Below are 22,121 nucleotides of genomic sequence, written 5' to 3'. Positions count from 1 at the left end.
GAATTAGACGCCTTCATCAGGCAGCTTCTGAACACAGCACATACAGCAACCTATACCTACTTCTACGTACCACTCCCTCACCGAATTCTGTGGGCAACCTCCAGAGGCACTTCCTCACCGGCCGTGGCAGCGTATCATGTCGTCGAACCTCGAGCTCCTCGAAATGAGGGTAATCTACCTTCGCCCCTTCGCCTTCGAGGAGAGTGGTAATCTCGTAGTGGAAATGCAAAACCAAGATTTCTTTTTTTTTATTAATTCGGGTTGAACCGTACTTGGGTCGACGATACCAGGTGAGTAGCAATTCCGCCAGTGGTTCCTCTCGGGGATGTGCCCATCGGTCCGCTACGGGAATGTGGTACATGGCTATAATCCACATTCCCCACTAGGACTTCTCCCCCCCCCCCCCTTTTTTTTTCTTCTCGACTGCTCACTCATCGGCGAATTCGTCCACAATCCACAAGCAGAACTTCTCCCATTCGACCTCCCATTCCTTCAACCTCTGCGCCTTGGCCCCGCTCCCCACGCTCGCCTCCTTGATGCCTCTGCTCCATTCCTCCGACGTCTGGTCCTCGAATGCCGCCCAGCGGATGCTGTTCTCGGCGAGGCTCCCTAGCCCCGCTAGTCCTAGATTCTCCCAGCCCTGCAGCGCCTGCCAGAAGTCGTGCGTGCAGCCGGCGGTGTCCTGGCCGAGGATCGCGGGATCGTCATTGCACAGGCAGCACGGCACGCCGCGCGCGAGCAGGGCGGGCAGCGGGTGGCTCATGACGGAGCCGCAGAGGCGGAGGACCTCGTTCGAGATCGGGCAGCTCTCCACCAGGATCCTCTTCTCCTTGACGAGGTCGATCAGGAGCGGGTGCTTGTAGAGGCTGAAGCCGTGGCCGATGCGGCGGGTGCCGAGGAGGATGGCGTCGAAGAGGTTGTGGTCGGTGGCGCTGCCCGACCCGAGGCACTCGCCGGCGTGGAAGAAGAAGGGTACGTTGAGGCCCTCGTCGGCGCACTGCTTGCGGAACCAGAAGAGCTCGGGCAGCAGGTCGCGCAGCGGCCGCCCGGCGTCCTCCTGGCCCACCAGGTCGTACCCCGCGATCAGGTGCGGGTGCGTGATCTTGGCCGTGATGCAGTGCTCCATGTTCTGCACGATGGTGCGCGTCGGCGAGGCCCGCAGCGTGGCCCATATCATGCGCAGGCCCCAGAACCCGTGCCCCTCGGCCGACGCCTGGAACCTCGCCACCTCCTCGTCGATGGCCGTCAGCATCGCCGTGTAGTCGGCCTCGGGCGTCTCGCTGTCCTGCCGGTAGTAGTCGAGCAACCAGGAGAAGCGCAGCTCGCACCAGTTGATGCCGTCGGCCTTGAGCAGGCTCATCAGCCGCCGCAGGAACAGCCGGAAGATGGGCTCGTAGTGGAGTAGAGAGTTGATGACCCGGAAGCATTTGTAGAACTTGAGCCAGATGTGATCGACCCCGTGGTGCTGGGCGACGGCGTCCGTCCGCGATAACGTGCACCTTCCGTAGAGCCACTTGACGAGGCCGGCCTTGCCCCCGTCGGGGAAGGTTTCGGCGAGCTGGGTGAGGAGGATATGCGTGCCCGCTTGGTAGTCCGCGCTCCAGATGTCGCCGTCGGTGCGCGGCTGCCGGAAGAAGCGAAACGACAGCACGGCGTCCTCCCTGGCCTGGGCCGACGTCAGCGGGCGGTCGGCGGCCAGGTGCATGCCGGGCGTCGCGAAGAGGACGTCGAGCAGGTAGTCGAAGTCGACCATGGCGTCGAGGTGGGCGTGCAGCAGGGCGCCCTTGGGCATCCGCCGCACGATCCGCCACAGCTTCGTGCTCTCCATGCGCTCCTTGGACAGGGAGAACATCATGCCCGGGTGCACCGTCAGGCTGCCGGCCGCCTGGGCGAGCGAGTCCTCCAGCTGCGGCGTCCACACCGTGTTCTTCTCCTCCTCCCGGATGCGCGCCACGACGTCGCAGGCGCGCCTCGCGATGGGGGAGAGGTTCTGCTTGAACGAGGCGTCTAGAAGGGATTGTTTGCGCGTGTCAGCGAGCCGCGGCAGGGCGGAGGGGGCGGGGAGGAGAAGGGGGGGCCGGAAAGGGGGAGGCGAGGCCGAGAGGCCGAGGGGTGCGAACCGCTGCGATCCTTGTTCTCCTGCGCGATGAGGGCCTCGCGGCCCTGGACGTATTTCTGCACAAAGGGATCATTCTCGCTAGGGAGACCTCGCGAGATATCCCCCCACTCCTCATCCGTATACGACGCCTCGCCGCTCATCATGCAGGATTCCACTCGAGCTCTGCTGAGGAGGGACGAAGGGAAAAGGAGGGTTCCCTAAATCCGAGAGCAGCAGTGATACGTGAGATTGACGGCGTGACTGGGTAGGTGGAAAGGGCACGGGGTTCCCAGTCTATTATTATATACCTAGTTCCTGTACACCATGAGAGGATGGTATTGTCTCATGACGGCTACGAACTAAGGGATTTGGAGGTAGGGGGGCATAGGTATCCATCCTGCTGTCGCCAATGTAGGGTTGTATAGGCCGGACGGAGATATGTGCATATCCGATGACGGACGGGTTTCCGTCTTCTACCTACGCTGAATACATCAATAGGTACTAAATAAACTATAAACTACCTTGCCCACTGACACGACGGAAGTGAGCCGCTAAGTAAGGGGATAGGCAGGTTTTCTAGGCATTTAAGCGGTAGAATAGTTGGCCTGGTGAGAGCCCCGCGATCCCCCGAAAGTTGCATATCTCGCGAGAACAAATCTGCAACAAACTAGTTAAGGCGTATGTACCCTTCTATCCGAGTCCACCGCCTCATTTTTTTTTCCCTCTTAGACGCGATAAGGTCGAAATATCCTCCCACTTCAACTTCAACCAACCACACCCACTCCAGCCTACCTCCTCCAGCTTCCACCCAAATCCCCCAGCCGCTGCCTGTTGATTTAGTAGACATTTTCGCTACGCTTATCTGCCCGTATTTAGAATTTCTAAGCGTGTCTGCAGCAAAGCTCGATTCCAGATTGACCGAGACGAACCCACGTTGCCTTGACACGCCTAGCGGTAAGAGTCATCCTTTGCCCGGCCGGCAATTCTCAACGCCGCCGGAGATCGTCGGGTCGAGTCGAGGCCGCCTCGGGCTCTGGGATTCCAAAGCCCGCATCGGGAGCGGCTTTCATGCTTCTCTCCGGAAAGGATGATCTGCGAGCTGTCATCCTTGCCTGTCCGTCCACCTTGATCCACGGGGGCAGGCCTGTATAGGCATCTTCAACCCGTATCTCTTCAGGCCGAACCTAAGCGAATGGGTAGTGTAGACTATGACGCGCATGCCGCTTTGAGGCTCCAATACGGATGAGGAGCCGACCCATCCAGTAGCGGACACGTACCAGACCGAACAACAGCGACAAGATAACCTAGATGTTCCAACGGGAAGGATTGCAGCAAGGATCCCATAAGCGACACCTAGACCCTGTTCCCAGGATCGGTTTCGCCTCCACCCATCCGCAAACGCCTCGATCCGTTGTTGGGAGGATTACAATTCGATCTGCGCCTACAGGCTCACTCGCATTTTGCTGGCTGCGCAACTGAGCCGCGAATGATGCTACGCGCACCGCGCCAGCCAGCTCTTGCGTTGACGATTCGCCAACCGCCTAGTAAGAGTTGCGTCGAAGGACGGCCCGTGCCAAAATAGCACGTAATATCCGAACGCCACGAACATTCCCGCATGCGCGCAACAGGGACGAAGAACAGAGGCGTAACGCCCCTGGCAGAACCTCCAACATGCCCGAAGGGAATGGGGTCTAGGTGTCCCCTATTCGGTTGTCCCTTGACGAATAGATACTCCGTGCGCTGTAAGCACGGAGCTCAGGGGGAGGCGGTTCAGTTCGTGATAACCCAATTACTGGGCTACCGGTTCCAAGGTACGCGCCGTAGAGCTGAGCGCCAAAAATGCCGACTGGCTGGTATTAGGGCCAATCGGGGCTGACATCGCCTTCGTATAAGCGCTTGTTACAACTTCACCCAACCCCCAAGCTTCTCACCTCTATTGTTGGGAGTTCGTCGCGCCTTGGTCCTCGTCCCCTATGCGGCAATAGATTATACGCCTCGTCATATTACCTGTGTCTTCCGACGCCACCCGGTATTACGCTGCGCCGGGAACACCCATGCCGTTATCCCAACCCTAGGTCTTCCCACAGATTATATTTCCGGCCTCAGGGCTGTTAGGTCGCGCGGAGTGAACCTGATGTGTAAGGAGGGATTGACCGACTGCTATAGGTCGCCATCTGTGGTCTGGGGGCCTCACGGCGTGGAACACCACCGTTCCCCCGACCCAAATTCATGTCCCAAGGATGAGCGGAGGCGTTTCAGGCTGAGTCCTACTAGAAAAACCTTACGCAAGGCCGCCCCCAGTCTCACGCGGCAGTGTTATTCTAAGGTCATACAAGAAGGGCCGCATCAGGCCAGCGGGTTACGACACTAATTACGCGTTATAACCGTCAACATGTAAGCATGGACTGGGACTCGGGGGTTTACAGTGTCCTGTGCGGTGGAAATTGAACTCAACCACCCCTTAGCCCCCCTTTTCCCCTTCACATGCGAGCGGATGGCCTTAAGCCAAACCCCCTTTACGTACAGTGCCCTACACCTGCAGCGCGGCATCCTGTCTAGCCGCATGACTGCCCTTCCTCCAAGCCTCGGTGTGATCCCTCCGATCCCTCTCTACCTTCTCATCTCCAGCCTTACCCCAGCCCCCTCCACCGGGCGTGTTGATGATAATGCGATCGCCAGGCTTCATAGGCGCGCTATTCTTGGCGCCCAAGTTGATGTACCGCTCCTCGTACTCGACGGCGTCATCATTGCCTCCTTTTTCTTGCCGCTGGTCACCTAGCGGCGCCAAGTCCGCCTCGGGGCCCGTCTTCGGCACGCGGCGCACCCAGATATTGAGCCCGCACTCGGCGTCCTCGCCGCCGGCTATGCCGTACGGCCGGTAGACGCGGCGCTCGCTGAGGATCGACACTTGCAGGGGTATGCGGAACTCGATGTCGCGGACAACGCCGTCGCCGCCCCGGTGTTGCCCCTTGCCACCGGAGCCCGTGCGGATGGAGAACTGGCGCAAGATGACGGGATATCGCCGTTCGAACACTTCCGAGTCCGTGATGCGCGTGTTGGTCATATGTGTGTGCACGCCACTGGTGCCTTCCCAGTCGGGCCCCGCGCCGCTACCGCCGGCGATCGTCTCGTAGTAGCCGAAGCCTTTGACCTCCGCTTCGCCCGAGACGTTACCACCGAAGCCGAACGTCAGGTTATTGCAGTCCCCCTGACTCGCGGCACATGCCTGAAAGGCCTTGAAGATGACATCCGTGACTCGCTGGCTGGTCAACACGTTGCCCCCAACCACCGCGGCGCCCGTCGCCGGCGACAGAAGCGATCTAGGTGGGATTTTCACATTGATAGGCTTCAGACAGCCCTGGTTGAGAGGTATGTCTTCCGAGATCAGGCAGCGCAAGCAATATATGATGGCGCTAAAGGTAATAGCCTCCGGCGCATTGGTATTGCCGTAGACTTGAGGCCCCGTACCGTCGAAGTCGAAGTCTGCTTCGCCCTTCTCCGGGTCGATAGTGACGCGCAGCCGGATTGGCGTCCCGTCGTCCATGTGATCAACCGCCGAGAGGTCCTTTCCTTCGAACCTCGCGTAGACTTGCTTGAGCAGCCGTCGGACGCAGAGTTCTGCGTTCTTCTGTATGTTCACCATGTAGAATTGCACCGTATCCTCGCCATACTCATGTATCAAACCCTCTATGAGGGAGATACCTTTTTGGTTCGCGGAGACCTGGGCTCGGAGATCGTTGAGGTTATCCGCCAGGCACCGGGTGCCGCTGCTTCCCGGGTACTGTGCAGGCTCTTTGTAGAGCAGCTCTATAATTCTCTCCTCATTGAATTTGCCCTCGCTGACAATTTTCTCGCTCTTGATCGAGGCGCCCTCCTGGAACAGTTCCCGCGAATGCGGCGGCATGCTACCCGCCGTGATGCCGCCGATGTCTGCGTGGTGTGCGCGCGATGCCGCGTAGAACAGGATCTCGTCTCCCTTCTCGTTGAACGCGGGCATGACGAGCGTGATGTCCGGCAGGTGCGTGCCCCCGTACGACGGGTGGTTTGAGATGATCACGTCTCCCTTCTTCAGCTTGCCCTCCCAGATCTTGGCCTGCGTCTTGACGCATGTCGACATGGATCCGAGGTGGATGGGCAAGTGAGGCGCGTTCGCAACTAGCCCTCCAGTAGCGTCGAATATGGCGCAGGAGAAGTCGAGGCGTTCCTTGACATTCGTGCTGACGCTCGTCTTCTGGAGGGCCATGCCCATGTGCTCGGCAATGGCCATGAAACGATGGCCGAAGATGCTCAGCATGATAGGATCCACCTCGCGTTCCGACGAATCCTTTTTATGGGAGCTGGCTGCGTGTTAGTGACGGACGGACGGTTCAATGTCACCAGAACTCTTCGGGTGAACAAGATGAACAAGAAAAGTACTTACTCGTCCTTATTATTACTCTCCAGATCGATAATAACGTGCGTCTCGAGAATAAGGGCCTTTGCCCTTGGAGTCACGACGATGGTCTGTGTGCCATCTGCGAGCATGGCTGGTCCGTTGATCTCGTCGCCAACCGACAAGTCTTCGAGCTTATAGATCGGCGTATCCGCTCTCCCGCCCTCAAAATAGACTTGGGATTTGCCGAATACCTTCTTGTCGTCGACGGCTTGGCGTTTCACTTCCTTCAACTGCTGGTCTACGGTCTTATCCTGATACCGGAAGCTCTTGCCGATACCACGGACTCTTACGTCGTCTACGATAATGTCTCTATCGTCTAGAGTGAATCCAAACTCGTAGCGGTGGCGAGCTACGAACGCTTTACCGAACGCCCAATCTCCGTCGCCGTCGGACGCCTTTGCATCCTCCTCGCTCGGCTTGACGATCATGAGGGCCGACTCTGTCCCGCGGTATCTCATGTTGAGGTACTCCTCGAAGACGATATCGCTATCTTCGAATCCTTGGCCCCGAAGGGTTGCGCGCGATGTCTCCTTTAACCTCTCCATCTTGGCCTTGAGCTCCTTGACTGCCTCGCCCCCATCTTGCCACACCTTCGATTCCGGCTCTTGTCTTTCGTCGACTACGTCTGCTAAGGCCATGCCGTAGGCAGACAGTACGGAGGAATACTTGTGGATAAGTATCTGTTTGATGCCCAGAGCCTCCGCGATGGCGACCGCATGCTGTCCGCCGGCGCCACCGAACGTGGCCAGCCGGTGTTTTGAGGAATCGTGACCTTTTGCTTCGGTGATGGACCGGATCGGCCTTGTCATGGCCTCGTTAGCTATCGTAAGAAAGCCATACGCTACCTCATCCAAGCTCATGTTTTTGCCAGTCTCCTTGTTGACTTGGTCTGCGAGATCCTGGATAACCTTCCGACTCGCTTCAAAGTCTAGGCCCTCGTTCTCGTTCTTGCCGAAGATCTTCGGAAAGAACTCGGGCAGGAGACGGCCGAGGAATAAGTTTGCGTCCGTTACCGCCGCGGGCCCGCCCTTGCGGTAACAGGCGGGGCCCGGGTGGGCACCGACCGACTCGGGTCCAACGACAAATAGGCCGTTTTTAAAGAAGAGTCTACTACCGCCCCCAGCAGCCACGGTATTTATGTCGAGCTGGGGCGATTGGACGGTGACTCCGGCCGTCGTGGTCTCGAAGACGTGCTCATACCGTCCCTCCCCGTACCGCGAGACATCGGTACTAGTGCCGCCCATATCAAAGCCGATGACGGGGATCTTGGCCTCCTCGTCGTAGCTTGTGATAGCGTAGCCGACCACGCCGCCTGCCGGCCCGGATAGGATGGCCTTCAAGCCGGTGAACTTCTCCACGTCGACCAGCCCACCGTCGCTTTGCATGAACTCGCACCGCGCTCCCCGGCTGCCTCCCTCCCGGATGACGCTGCGCGTGCCCAGGCCGCCGGCGAACCCCTTCTGGAACCCGGTGATGTATTTCTTGATCGTCGGTGTCAGATACGCGTCGGCGCAGACGCTCGTCGCCCGCGGCACCAGCTTGATCATGGGCATGAGCTCGTGGCTGAGCGAGATGTGATCGAAGCCGATCTCCTTGGCGATGGTGCCGACCAGCGCCTCGTGGTCCGGGAAGGTGTAGCCGTGCATCAGGCATACGGCGATGCTCTTGATGCCCCTATCGAACACGCGCTGTAGGTCCTTGCGGATCTGGCTTTCTTCGGGCCGGCGCAGGACGCGTACCGTCTCGCCGGAGAGGCCGGTGACGAGGTCGGCTCGGGCGGCGTCGGCGGTGCCGGCCCTCGCGGCGGCGTCGGTGGTCCGCCGCTCGGGGTCCTCGGCGTAGTCCTCGAGGGTCACCCTCTCGTCGACCTCGACGACGGCCTCGTACAGGACGTCGGGCTTCCTGATGGCGAGGTCGAAGATGCGGGGCCGGCTCTGGTTGCCGATGACGAGGCAGTCGCGGAAGCCGCGGGTGACGACGAGCGCCATGCGCTCGCCCTTGCGCTCGAGCAGCGCGTTGGTCGCGACCGTGGTGCCCATGCGGATGCCGTCGATCCGCGACGTGTCGAGCGCCTCGCCCCGCGGGACGTCGCGGCCCTCGAAGTGGCCCACGATGCGCCGGATGCCCTCGAGCGGCGCGTCCGCGTAGTTGGCCGGGTCCTCCGACAGCAGCTTGATGACCACGTCCCGGCCGCCCAGCGTCCCGACGCAGTCGGTGAAGGTGCCGCCGCGGTCGATGGCGATGCGGATGCCGCGGTCCTTGCGGCCGGCAGCGCCCATCTTGCTGCTCCTTGTGCCGGGTGGTCGCAACACGCCTTGGTCCCGGCGGGGGGAGTTGGGGGGGTGTAAGCGGGTAACGGGGGAGAAGGGTGGGGGGGGAGTAACTGGGATGAGGAGCGTGGGGTTGGCGCGTTCAAGCAACCCCGTGTACAGCGGGGAATATAGTATATACCACCGAGTGCCCGGCTCGCCTATATATATGCAGGGCACGCAACGTCGGATAAGTGTTGCACTCGAGTCGGCTCGGGACGAATCCGTCGCATGCGCGCGTCACGAGGTAGCGGTCGGGGGAGAAGGACAGTTATAAGGGTCCGAGAGCGATAAGCCCGTGTTCTTTCCGGGCCGGTTATGCGTCATCTAGGGCTAGCCTTGAGGCGTCCTCCTCTCGGGTCGTGTCGACTGCCGATGTCGCCACCGTTGTTAGTCACTTGTTACTTGGTAACGGCCGTCTCTTGCGAGGTCGACACCACTCGGTACGTAGGTACCCACCGCAAAACGCTACGCCCTTCGACCCCCACCTACGTGTACAGCCGGACACCCCGTTTATAAAAATAACCCCCCCTTTCCCCCTTTTCCCCCCCCGGCTGTACCCGCGGCGGCCACATCCCACTCAATCCTACCCCGCACCGAGCTCGGGGCATCGGCGCGAGGGCTGAAGCCATGGCTTAGTGGGGTGTCTCCTTATCACGGCCCCAAAGCAGCTTCTAAGGTCTGCAAGAGTAGGTTAGCACGTCAGTGGATCGGGGTTTGAGATGATCGACTGCTACGTACCTACGTAATGCTTCCTTTCCTCCAGATGTAGGGTATCTCTGTCCCTCCGTCCTCTTCTCCTCGGAGGCTGTGTTCTCTCCATATATTATATATACTATATATCTATCTGACCCTCGACTGTCTGTTCCGCGTAGTCTTCGGTGAGGCTCTCTTCTTCACGTGAATCAGAGCTCTAGCTGGTCCGTTATTAAACATCTCGTTGTCATCGTACAGCTATTCCGTATACATATATACTCATACACGCCCCGACAGCCGTTATCATAAGACCATTAAAAAAAAAAAAAAGATCGACGCCTATCGTGGGCGTAAGAGAACATTATATCCGGCGTCGCATTTTTTAAAAAAAAGCCCGTCATACCAATATTTTGCTGGAGACTCCCCAGCCCAATTCTGATCGCATGTCCCAGTTCCGTTTTGTCATTGTCGAGAGCGCCTCGATGATTTGGTTTTAGTGTGTGACGACTCGCACCGCTTGCAGCATGATCCCGAAGAAGAGCCCCCTGGCAACCTCCTCGATCTGGAGGCAGTCGAAAACCCGCCCCAGGGCCTCGCTTGTGGCCGACTGGCCCATGATCCCCATCAGCGCGGCCGGGACGCCGCTTTGTATGAAAAGCTTCCTCGCCTTGACTCTCAGCTCCTCTTTCTCTTCCGTAGTCAACTCCCGAGGCCACGCTCTCCGCTCTTCCTCGGTGGGGAGCGAGTTCTCTCTCACTTTGCGGAGATGCGCAGCAATGCTGGCATCCGATGTGTTTGTCTCAAGAACCGACTCCTGGATCAGGGTCCGAATGGACAACAGTGACGGGTTGCCTGGCCGCAGAAGAAACGACTTGGCAGCCGTCAAGAGCGTCTTTCTGATGTTCCAGGCGGAGGACAGCGTGTAGAGCTCATTAACCACAGCAAAGAGAAGCTCGACTGCTACGCGGGCTTCCTGTTCCGAAAGTGGGGCGTGTTGTTTGCTCGCTCTCTTGACGGTGTCACGTGCCTGCGACGGTTTTTCTTGCCGGCCTGAGCTTGACGATCGAGTTGGTGACGTCCCGTTGGGAGCAGACAGTCGCGAGGCGCCGTCGACACTGTGGTGCGTGCTCGTTGGAGAGCCGTAATCGTCAGGGATCTCGTCTGGCGGGGGCGGTAGCTTGATATTAGTGAAGCTCAGTTCGGATGGAGACCGCACAGGGGACCGCAATGCAACCGCACTCGAAGCGCGGCTATGTACCCTGCTGCTCGTTGCGCTTATCGAGTTCCGCTCCCAGCGGTCAGCCCTCGCTGGATGAAGGCTTTCCTGGTCCACGTCTACTTGGGAACTTGGACGCCGTTCCATAGGTGCTATTTTGCCTGGCTGGACCGAAACTACGGATGACCTCTGGCTGTCCAGGCTATCCCTAGATTTCATCGATCCTAGCGGGGTGCTGTCCACCCTCGGAAGAGATGACAGAGATAGCGGCCGTGTGCTTCCGGGGCTTTGGGTGTTGCGCGGATCCTTCGCTTGCTGCTCGCTCACAGATGAGATGGTAGATTTTCTCGGTCCCAACCCAATATTGCCAAAAACGCCAGTAACGCCGCCGACTACGACCTTTCCACCGTCTAGAGCACCCTTGGGCGCGTTTTGGAGGACGTCAAGGACGCCCTTTCCAACAGATTCGAAGGAGAACCCTCTGTTAGGGGAAATTCGCGTTTCCTGGCCTTTATCGAGGAACCGTTTGAAGGCTTCCGAGTCGGCCAGGGGCTTTTCGGAGCAAGCAGTCCGCATGTATCTCTCAATCTCACCGCGTAAGGACGGCCCCGTGTGCAACTTCCAACTCGGGAAGACAGCAAAGGCTTCAAGAAACGCCGTTGAACCGGATACTGCCGCAATCCGCCGTAGGCTCTCGTGGAGGCCCTCGAACTGAACATATGTCTTCATTACCATCCACCCCGGGTAATGGGTATTCGCAGGCTCGATCTGGAGGAGATATTCCAAGGTAGGCTTGCTACGCAAGCGACCTTTATCGCTCGCGTCATCATGAATACTGATAGTAGCGTTGTATAGTGTGAGCGGTGGGGGATCATGTGGTTCGTCTCCTTCATCGGCCTCTTCTCGTGCTGGTGGAACCAACTGGTCGAAGCTTGTAAACCGATGAGATGACCGTCGTCCGTCTAACCCGCTGGAGGGTGACGAATTGTGGCTGGATGCATCTGTTGCTGATCGCAGGGAGATGGGGGACTGAAGCGTCTCCTGTTTATATTGGGCCTTATTAACCTGTGCCTCATTCGATGTGGCTCTAGCATCTGAATCGGGGACCTTTGTGTTTCTTGGGGAGGTCACGCTCGATGTATCGCCCATTTTTAAAGCAAGGTCCCCGGTGTTCTTGTCGAGGGCACCATTCAAAAGGCCCGAGGCCTCTTCTGTATGGCCACCATTTTGTGTGACTGGGCCCTTATCAGCTTCGGCGATCATTTGGTTCATTTTCCTCATCTCCAGCACGGCCCTCTCCGTCTCCTGATCAGCTTTAGATAACTGCTTCTTGTGTATCGCTTCTTTGCGGCGTGCGCGGTCCATGTCGTATGAGTTCCGATTGCCCCTAGAAAGGCCAATATTCCCGACGTTTCCGTCGATGTCAACAAATGCCTTTTGGTCTTGAATGGCTTCGTCGATAGCTTGCGAAAAATCTGTCTCTCCAGACTCTAGGAGATACACGATCCAAGCATTGATCCACTCCGCCTTGGAGCACGACTGCAAGGTGCCCTCGAGAATAATTGTTGCGAGAACCTCCCTCAAGAAGACCCTAGCAGGGTCACAGTCATACGCGGACCTGTCCAGGAAACTAAGCAGGTCTTCGGCTACGATCTTGAACTTGCCCGCCTGCTGCTTCTGATTGAGCAAGTTTGCCAATGGGGCGTCGGTATTCGAGGCGAGATAATTGTATACAGCATCCGCCGCGGTAAGGTTGGTAACCGATGGGAGCTCGGAGTAGGCGGATTCCATCTCGGACAGGAACACGATGATGATGGAACAGGCGTGGGTAAGGAAATCGACGAAGACATCGGCAGGCCGCTTGCGACTCAGGTGATTAGAGACGCCTAGTAGGAAGTTTACCAGCACCTTTCTGCAAGAGAGGGGGAAGGACCGGTCGGATGGCACGATGGGACCATACCACCAATCCACGTAGTCGCGGATGATCGCATCGACAAGAGCAGCGAGCGCCTGTCGCGTCTCGGGCCGGAAGTCATCCAAGCTCTGTACTAGCATCTGCGCATCCTTCTCGCCATCTTGATCAAGCTCGGGGCGCCTATTGGCACGCGTATCTCCCAAGATACGATCCAGCAGCTGTTCGGTCCTTTCAACTCGAATGGCCCGAGACAATTGGGGATGCCGCGATTCCCACGATGCAAACAGTGCAATGCCGGCAACGGCACCAATCAACAAGAGTCCAATCTGGCCAAGGATGAAATATGTTACAGCGGAAAGCCCGATTGCGACGCCGCCCAGCGTTGCGGGTGTAGCAGTAGAGAGGAACCTCAGCAGCTTGGTGACGACATCCTCTTGCTGACTGGCTGGAGACGCAGGTAGCTCCGGTGTCTTCGGACCTGTCGGAGAGGTTTGGGGGCTTTGACGGGGTCTCGTCGTTACGTCGTTGGAGTCGGAGTCGGTCCTCGTCTCGTCTTGCGACACGGCGGGAGAGGCGCCGGGCAGGACATCGTTCGTGGTATTCATCGAGGAACTGCTAGATCGAAATTGAAGGCTACTCGAGACTTAGGGCAGATAGCGAGCACATGGCATCATCTATTCGAGGGGTCGGAACGCGGCAGTGGCGACGGCAGCAGCAGCGGCGCAAATGCATATGTAAAATCGTAAAGACCGGAAGACAGAAACGAATGGTATATCTCAACGTGGACAGGGAATGCTTTGTAGTGGCATGGGCTGGGAGCACTTGTGGGTTTGGTGATGATGGCCAACTTAACCTGACGGTGTGCCCCCCTGGAGATGCCAACAGCTACCTATCCTATTACCTAACCTGTTTCCAAAATTATCCACCAGGAGCTTAGTACATATGAGTACCAATACCTACTCGCAGCTACTCTCTCGTCAATTAAACAGGTACCAGATGCATATAATGTGCGGAAACAGTGGGGACGTACATAAATTACATACCTGGCCTATACATACGTATGTACCTCTCTACACCTGTGCGGGCCTCTATAATTTAATCTAATATCGGATATGTGAATCAATTTACGCAACCATCATAAGGCGCGTCTCCGAAGCCTCGGACGCGACGAATCGAACCCCACGTCCAACATTCCATAGGTAGTTAAAATTTAAACATTTCATCTACTGCCTTCAACCACTTCCTCGCTCCTTATACCAGGAATTGGGTCTTTACCACGGCGCACAATCAGCCTAATCATCGAGATGGGTCGGACCAAGGGCCTCAAACGGTCGCGACGCGACGACGACGAGGGCGTAGAGAGCGACGCGGAGGTCAAGTCGACTAGCAAGTCGAGCAAGAAGGTGAAGAAGGGAGATGCCGAATCTGGCAAAGATGACGATGGAAACCCTTTCTGGGCTGTACGTTACCAGACCACCCTCTACCCAGATCACGCGCCTGCTCTCCGCTGACACGCCCTTCTCTGCAGCTGGGAGGCACCCGCAGGGCAACCATCAGCAACTTCAAGGGCAAGGTGTTTGTCAACCTACGCGAGTACTATTCGGACAGCAGCTCCGGCAGCCTGAAGCCCGGAAAGAAGGTGAGGCGTTCCCGCCCGGGATCTCGAGCTTTGCGTCTTCGCCGGCTAACCCATATATACGCGGCCGCAGGGCATCACGCTGACCATCGAGCAATACCACAAACTACTCGAGGCGATCCCCTCGATCAACGCCGAACTGCGGGACAAGGGGCACGACGTGCCAGGCGCTCCGGACGCGCCCGCCGCCAGCACGTCCGACGCCCCCGCGAAGGCCACGGCGGACAAGGAGAAGAAGGCCAAGAAGGCGAACATCGAGACTACTAGCGACGAGGACGAGGACGAAGGCGCTGAGTAAGGTGCTTGCAGGGAACTGGGACGATCGAACTTGGAACCTTCGGGTATAGGTTGTCCCGAACAAGTACCCTCACCACACCGCAGCGCGTTCCATTATCTGGTCGTGGCTGGAAGCAGGACTGAGGGCGGTCGGATGGGCGCACCTTGCTAGTGCAAAGGCGAACGTTGTGGTGATTCCGACGTCTCGACGCGCCAACACGACGGCGTTTACTCCGAAGCTATGGTTTTTAGGGGCCTCGTTTGCGGCATAGAACTGTCAGCCGCTTCTTAATTGATACCCATTGCTACCCCTCCCGAGCCTATGCGGAAAGGATTCCGTATTTTTTATTTTGCTGATTCATGGTAATGCCCGGGCACTGTCTAGATCTATTCTGATTTGTTTGGCATAAATCCCGCTGCCTTCGTGCCACGGGTCTGGCACCGGCCTGGACCGTGCTAACAGGCAAAGCTTTGCCTGATGGCTGCTCAGCCCAAAGATAGTCAGTCGCCTCATTCTCTTCGGAGGCGGCCCCTTTCAATGCCAGGCCGGGAATTCAAGTTCGCCGTACTTCTCTACAGACATGCTCAGCGCCTCTTCCGCCCTACGTAGCACCCCAATTCACCTGCTTGGGGCATTTCTCGGTGAACAGACGGCTTTCACGAAGGTCGCCAATTCCATTCGTGTCGTTGTCCGAAGTATCAGCAAGCTTAGGGCACGCATGTTCACCGCGAGTTCAGCTTCTAGAACCGGGAACCAAGGTTGAGAGGGTTGCGTAAGCTTCGCGAGTTGAGGTCACCTCAGCCTTTGGCCAGTCCAGCTTGCTTAGTAGAGCGGTGGCTGAAAGGCCGTCGAACCTCGGCGACTTTCTTATCTCACCAATACATAACTTGAACGTAGGTCAGTAAATGCCATCGGTATATCAACCGTATCCGAAATAAGGAGCTTCCAGACGATTATATTACCTCAAAGTCCGGGCACGGGCAGGATCCCGGTGTTTGCCTATTTATCAATGTGCCCGCCTGTACGCGCGAGACAACATCACGGGCCGGGTGGCACGAACATTCAGCTAGGCTTCTCGTAGCTCCCATACCCCTTCAAGTAACCGAAGGAACTAAGGCGGTCAAGCATGGGCCATTCATGATGCGGCGCGCTGTCCCCTGGAACGAGCGAAACCCATATCTATCTATAAGTGTGTACGGAACATGCCGTGGGTGATGTGTATGTATGATTGCATGCGTATGCTCACGACGGTGTGGAGGGCAGACGAGGCTGCCGGCGTCGTTTGTCAAGTACACACACATAGAAAGGACACGCCGTATCTAGGAGGCAGCATTGTCATCCGCTGCTGACGAGTTGGACACCGATAGCTACTATATATTCCAACAGATCTTCCTGTCTCTCCCGAATAGAACTCGCTTCGCTCGTAGCGATTTCGTAGCGATTATCTTTTACCGCGGCTTTCTTGTGCGGGGGGGGAGAGCGGCTATCTTTGGCTCGCTAAGCTCAAGGCAACCGGTTGGTTAGGAAGACGCACAAAACTTTGGTACTCAAAATCCCCCCATCCCCCCTCCTTTAAGCCCTGGATGCCAACGTCAGCGGCGTCAAATCATGTCGACGTAATCCTTGGCCAACCGTCGGAGGTGAGGCACGACGATGGCCCGGTTGTTTAAGCTCGTTTGGAGAGGGCCCGGACGAGTTACGGTCGTATGCTATAAGGGTGCCTCACCGAATCTAGGAGCGTGGGAGGTGGTAAGGTTTCTCTCCCCGGGGGTGGGAAGGGGGGTTGTATGTCCGTGTGTCTGTGTGTTGGCATGCTGTTGCATTGTAATCGGACATCATCTATAATCTATTGGCCCTGGGGAGCAGTGCCGACTAAGCGGCCCAACACTTGGTGAAAGAGGTAGGTAGCGTTTTGCGATTAAAGACGGCACTAGATAACCGTGTGATACGATGTTCGGGCAAAATAGCCAGAGACCGCCACGGCCCCAAAGTATTATGGGACATATCCCTATACGTACTACGTCGGCGTCGCACCCTGGCTCCAAGCTCGCGTCACCCCTAGGGAGATTTCTATCTTTCGGCCGGGGGGAGTAGGAAAACACGATGGCAAGCTTGCGCCTGCCCATAGGAAGGGCAAAGAGGAGGGAGTCATCTGCGCCTCCTCCATCGTGATCCCGGATTGCCTACATACTTGCTATGTATGTAGGTGATACACCAAAATCGGGTTGCGGCGTCGTGGTGCGACAGACACGCTACCCTCAACTGAAAAGCCCAGTTCGATGCCTCCGGCCTCGTCTACTGCTGAAGGCCCCCCTCCTCCTTCCCCTTCCCCTCCCCCTTCTTCCCCTTCCTGTTCCCCCCACCAATGGCACTGGGACCGTAGCTTCACGGCCTCACGTTACGTAGGGCTGGCTTTTCTTTTCTGAATCACCACGACAGCGTCTTGGTGAGAGATGCTAGACGGTGAGCGGTTTCACCAAGGTTGGGGGGTCGACCTTCCATCCGTACGACGTGGGAAGAGGATGGTGGATGGGCGGAGCAGAGACCTGAATCGACGAGGAACTACTATGTTGTACGGGACTGGGTACGAGTACGAGGAGCATCATCGAACTAGGCCTCGATGAAGGGTGCGAGTAACCAGACTAATCGCTCCCAGAGCACACATGGTATAGACACCATATCGCGACCTAAAGTTTAACTGTGCCACTATGAATTGTCCAGCCCGACTCGGCACGTCTGACAAAGGCGCCGGGGTGTGGTAACAGGGGCCGGGCGAGGCGATGGACGGTCACGGCTTTCTGCTTATGTTCTTACAGCTCAATATGTGATACCATTGGCTGGGACGGTTGTATGTAGCTTAGGATCTAAGTTCGCTGTGTATCAAGCAAATAGCTTTTAATTCCATCAAGTTCATGACCATTGATCCCAGAACGCATTTCCAACGTACGCCCAGTGACACCACTTCCTTTTGGTGAAGAAAAAATTGGGTCGTTATCATGTCGTCAATAGGAAAAGTTGTGCCACCAGCCTCGTGTTCTCTAAAGAGACTGATGGATGTGATGAACAAAGCAAAGCAAAAAGCAGCCTTGGTCGTGAACGTTACCCGCCTAGGAGTCATGATAGGCGGCGGCTTCTGCGTTGGTCGAGTATCTCGTTGTCCTCAGCGTCTCAAGTGAAAAATAAAAAATTTTGGAAAGAGAAACAAAATCGATGATAATCTCATCTGAGGAGAATTAAGGTCCACCATGCAACGCGTCAATTCGTGAAGCATTTACACAGCCGTAAGCGGCAGTTAACAACAATCAAGAACGAAGTCGTAATTTTCGTCATCGTGTCTTCTGGAGTGGCCCAAACATGCCGATGATGAATCGCCGCAGAGAATACAAGGGAGTCCGAAGGGAATGGCAAGGGGCGTATTTTCGTGGTTAGCGTTGTGTTCTACGCGCGAAAATGATTCGACCTGATGGACCAATTTTCGCACGGTGCCACAACGCCAGAATTAATGTGAGAAGGACACTGCTATAGCATCGAACGGCCGCCTAGTTCGACGTTATCGTCGGCGGGCCACTGCGGAAGTAGGGCGGCTCATCGCATCGTAGCCGGAAGCAGAGATGGGGCCATCCATTACGGTTTTTCGACGCTTCAGGTCTAAACTGCCGCTCGAAGGACGGGGGAGGTCGTCTTCGTCGTCGCGACCCCGCTTCAAGGAACCCGGCGCACCATTCATGACGGGTTGGGGGGCGTAACCATTTTGCATGGGGCCGCCCATGTCAGCTTGTGAGCTATACACATCCGTCGCCGGTGCGCCATTGGTGGATGTTCGGTCGCCACTCATTACATTATACAGGCTACTAGACGGCGGCACCACCCGTGGCGGTGTGCTGTACCCAGCTTGTTGTGTGTAGTAGGGTTGGGGAGGCGCAGCCGTTCTAGGAGTCGCGCGGCCAGACCCTGCCTGATGGCTGGGAGATCCCGTCATTTCTGGCATGTGCTGATGCTCGCCAGGTAATGTAGCGACGGGCGGGGCGTTATAATTGTATGCTGTTCTGTTAGTATCATAACCTCCGCTGTCGTGGGTATATTCGGCCTCGTGCTCGGCCTCGTCCTCTCCGGACGGATGGGATACGCCATCCCCATGTTGCAACAAGCCGTTTGGTGGCTTGACGTCGTTTGACTCGCTCGGTCCAGAACCCGCGGGACGTCCGGACGGAGGACCCATCTCGCTCTTCATGTACGATCCGCTCTGGCTATAGAGACTCCTCTCTTGCGGACTATTATTTGAGGGAGGGTAGGGCGACTGCTGAGCCGCTTGGCCATTGTAGACACCTCGAGAGCTGTCATAAGGCTGACTACCCTGCGAGTAGGGCTGCATACTCTGCAGCGAGTTCCCGGGAGGAGTAGTCGCCGGCGTAGCAGGCATTGAGCGCGCAGCGTTGCTGAGACCTGTGTCGATGGACATGGGATTGGCGCCCTGACCACCGCTCATCCCTTGCTGGCCCCATTGGAAGCTATCTGACGCCCCCATACCCCCTATAACACTTGAGGCACTGGTAGGCGGCGTCGGGAACGTGTGGGCCCTGTCAAGCGACGGCCGCCCGGCACTGTTATGTGACGGGAGCGATGGCTGGGGGCCAGGTAGACCCATGTGGTGGTGGTGCTGCTGTATCGAGGGCAGTACACCGCCCGGGGGCGCTGGGCCAGGGCCATTCCGCATCTGATTTTGCTCCTGCTTCCGGCGTTCCGCAGCAGCCATGACCTGATTGGTCCGGTTCTGGTTGGTAGGGTGGTACAGTAGTGCGCCGATGTTATGGACGAAGAGAGGATACAGGAGCTCCGTGATCTTCTCTTTATTGGCAAAATCAAGTGCTCTCTCAAAGGGAATCCTGAAAATTTCGATATTAACAAGGTTGCTCCGAACATGTATGTTTAGATTTCAACTCACCACACCCCCTTGAGATGCATTGGCCCGATCTTGACTACGTGGCGCACCTTTTCACTTTTCAGGATACCATCCCGCCTGCCGCGGGTCATCCCGGCTACGTTAAGTAGCTTTGTCCCGTTGATCATGTGGTTGTCTGCGGACTCGGTGGTAAGCTAAAGGAGCATGTTGGGGGGGCGTGTTGTTGCTGAACTCCTACCTTCACGACGGGCCACACAGATACCCCTGGCCTCAACCTGGAAGCAGAGGCTTCCCTCGTCTTCCCACAGGGTGGCAGTAACCCGCGGCTTCATTCCGGGTGGGGCAATTTGACCTGTAGTGTCGAACCCTTGGTATTGATTCTGTATACCTCCCTGGTTCGAGACTCCGGGGAGAGGCAGGACATTCTGAGCGCCCATAGAGCCAGTTACGGCTGGCGGCGCAGATTGGGGGGATGTCAACCCATTCGCGTACCCGTATTGGTATGGGGGAGGATACTGCGCAGGACCTGGCTGTAACAATGTGGGCTGCTGGTGGGCATATTGGGGCAACGCATTCGACGTTACAGGCTGCGTCTGCGGCGCCGGACCTGCAGACATGTGCTGCGGTGGATAGTACATGTCTGGAGGTGCTGGATTCATTGCAGAATAGTGATCGTACCCGCCAATGGGGTGGGAGTGGGGGCCGGATATCGCCGTTGTGACTTGAAGATTAGGAGACGGGGTTTTGGGGCCGTTTGAAGACGGAGCGGATGTAAATGACGACTGCGAGTCTCCGTTCGAGCTCGCCGAAGACGCGATGGAACTAACCCGGGGAGACGATGTGCTCGAGGCGTACGCCAATGGAGGCTGCGGTAAGGGGAGTGAAGGCAACCTCTCACTTATATACGGCGGGCGCTGTACGATGGAGGCACCGTAGTATGGCGATATGTCGGACGTTCCCCGGGTTTGCGGCTGGGAAATCGGCGGTAGATCCAGCTTTACGGCACTTGATGGCAGAGCCACGATGGGCTGGATGATGCAAGCTCAAACACAAGTCGACCAGACGCGACCCACACACCGAGCAATTAGACCCCAAGAACTCGCAGCAAGAAGCGACGAACCACGCTAGAGCGCAAAGATATGGCCAATTGACTTTATCGGCAAGTCGATCACTAAGAATAGGACGAGCTTCGTCTCTGGCCTAGTTCCTGAACGCGTAAGGGGGAGGGGGGGGGGGGGTTCGACAGGTAGCGAGATCTACACCGGAGGCGAGAAAGCGGTACAGGGAATGATGGCTTTGACGAAAAAAGTCCTCTCAAACAGCGTAATCGTGACGGGTCGTAACGAAGGTCTGAAAAAATCCGGCGTTCGTATCGTACTCGCGCGGTCTAAAAAAGAACAGGTCAGGCTCGGAAACGATATTTTAAGGATGAGGCAATCAACGGACGGAGATCGCGGGTGTCGGGTGATGGTGCCGTCGTCGTTCATGTCTTGGAAAGGAGAGGCACGAAGAGAAGGAAAAACAAAAAAAGAGCGGTGGCGGCACGATATCGTCGTCGTCGCTGGTCGTTTGGAATAGGGTGAAGTCTCTCGCACGAACGCACACACTCGGGCATGTATACACCACACGCACACGCAGATGCACCACAGAAATGCAGCAATCTTCTGGCCAGCTAGCTCCTCTCCCTCCTCCTGCGTCTTTCTCCCTCTTCAAAGTGAGACTATCTTTCTCTCTCTGAACTCTAATGCAGGAACATCAGGTCCCAGATGCGCACGGTGGAATGAGAGACGAGAAGAAGGGGGAGGTGGGTAGGTAGAGTTTGCGCAAGTAGGAATTGGGAAGAGGGACGAACACATACCTTCTCTCCGGACCTCAATGGCCTTGATGGGATGAAATGAAGGAGCTCGGATTGGCACCGGACGAGAGAAGAGGAGGAAAATGGAGGGGAAAAGGGACAAGAAAAGCCCTAAAGGTTATCCTCTTGTGGTGGTCGTGAGGAGGCAGGAAAGGTAGATAGCGGAGGTACGAAAGTTGAGAGAGGTCAAAGTCAGAAGAGACGGGACACAGACATGCAGACGGAACTAGACGCTAAGTAGTGAGGTACTATGTACTACGGGGCGGGCGCAGGATGGAGGCAGGCCGGTACCTGGATACCTGGATACCGGGGTACTTGGGCAGGCAAAAGATGCTGCTGCTTTTTGGGATGGGACGTAGACTGGGTAGGGATCAGTAGCAGCCGCTAGCACCAGACGGGTCCGGGTGGTGGTGCGCCTACTAGGGTGCGTGGTTGAGCCGGGGGTAGGTGGAGGGGGAAGGATGAATAGTGGATAAGGATAGCGAAATAGTAGGCTGGCGAGGTTGGTCGGGCGGCGGGGGGGGGGGGAGGAGAGAAAAAAAAAAGACGAAGGGGGGAGAGGGAAGGGGGGGCGTGTATGTGGTGATGGCCTAGGTCAGAACACCCAGTTATCTTTTTTTTTCTTCTTCCTCCTCTCCCTCCCTCTCTTCCTCGCCTCTCTCCCTCTGTATTTTCAACCGTCCCCCCCCCCCCCCTTCCCAGTCCAACTCCTCCTCTCCCACTCTCCCACTCCACTCTGCTGTTTTCCTTGCAGCAATACTCTGCTCCGGGTACGCATGTACCT

The 22,121-nt window shown here is 57.0% G+C and overlaps 5 protein-coding genes across 5 annotated transcripts; 1 reads left to right on the top strand and 4 right to left on the bottom strand.

The window, feature by feature from the left end:
* Positions 1–222: 222 nt before the first annotated feature.
* Positions 223–2,609, bottom strand: GGS23DRAFT_238651 (Metallo-dependent hydrolase). Its single transcript, XM_051512135.1, has 2 exons — positions 2,121–2,609; positions 223–2,007 (listed from the first exon to the last, which is right to left on the bottom strand). Exons 1-2 carry the CDS (start codon positions 2,260–2,262, stop codon positions 428–430), a joined length of 1,722 nt encoding a protein of 573 aa, XP_051368898.1. The 5' UTR covers positions 2,263–2,609; the 3' UTR covers positions 223–427.
* A 1,939-nt stretch (positions 2,610–4,548) lies between these two features.
* Positions 4,549–9,421, bottom strand: GGS23DRAFT_238777 (Hydantoinase B/oxoprolinase-domain-containing protein). The gene is made up of 2 exons (XM_051512137.1): positions 6,519–9,421; positions 4,549–6,435 (listed from the first exon to the last, which is right to left on the bottom strand). The coding sequence occupies exons 1-2, from the start codon at positions 8,810–8,812 to the stop codon at positions 4,629–4,631; spliced, it is 4,101 nt and encodes a 1,366-aa protein (XP_051368897.1). The 5' UTR covers positions 8,813–9,421; the 3' UTR covers positions 4,549–4,628.
* On the bottom strand, positions 9,390–13,559 carry GGS23DRAFT_238805 (PXA domain-containing protein). The gene is made up of 2 exons (XM_051512138.1): positions 9,588–13,559; positions 9,390–9,523 (listed from the first exon to the last, which is right to left on the bottom strand). Exon 1 carries the CDS (start codon positions 13,272–13,274, stop codon positions 10,032–10,034), a length of 3,243 nt encoding a protein of 1,080 aa, XP_051368896.1. The 5' UTR covers positions 13,275–13,559; the 3' UTR covers positions 9,390–9,523; positions 9,588–10,031.
* A 314-nt stretch (positions 13,560–13,873) lies between these two features.
* On the top strand, positions 13,874–14,883 carry GGS23DRAFT_238411 (PC4-domain-containing protein). Its single transcript, XM_051512134.1, has 3 exons — positions 13,874–14,129; positions 14,198–14,308; positions 14,379–14,883. Exons 1-3 carry the CDS (start codon positions 13,974–13,976, stop codon positions 14,601–14,603), a joined length of 492 nt encoding a protein of 163 aa, XP_051368895.1. The 5' UTR covers positions 13,874–13,973; the 3' UTR covers positions 14,604–14,883.
* A 3,033-nt stretch (positions 14,884–17,916) lies between these two features.
* Positions 17,917–20,230, bottom strand: GGS23DRAFT_238297 (apses-domain-containing protein). The gene is made up of 3 exons (XM_051512133.1): positions 19,721–20,230; positions 19,525–19,657; positions 17,917–19,465 (listed from the first exon to the last, which is right to left on the bottom strand). Exons 1-3 carry the CDS (start codon positions 20,139–20,141, stop codon positions 18,133–18,135), a joined length of 1,887 nt encoding a protein of 628 aa, XP_051368894.1. The 5' UTR covers positions 20,142–20,230; the 3' UTR covers positions 17,917–18,132.
* Positions 20,231–22,121: the final 1,891 nt, after the last annotated feature.

This window comes from Durotheca rogersii (genome assembly GCF_024521655.1).
Source record: "Durotheca rogersii strain YMJ 92031201 chromosome Unknown GGS23scaffold_25, whole genome shotgun sequence".
In the NCBI taxonomy this organism is placed as follows: domain Eukaryota; kingdom Fungi; phylum Ascomycota; class Sordariomycetes; order Xylariales; family Xylariaceae; genus Durotheca; species Durotheca rogersii.
The sequence above is the reverse complement of the archived record's forward strand: the minus strand, read 5'-3'. Positions and strand labels throughout refer to the sequence as shown.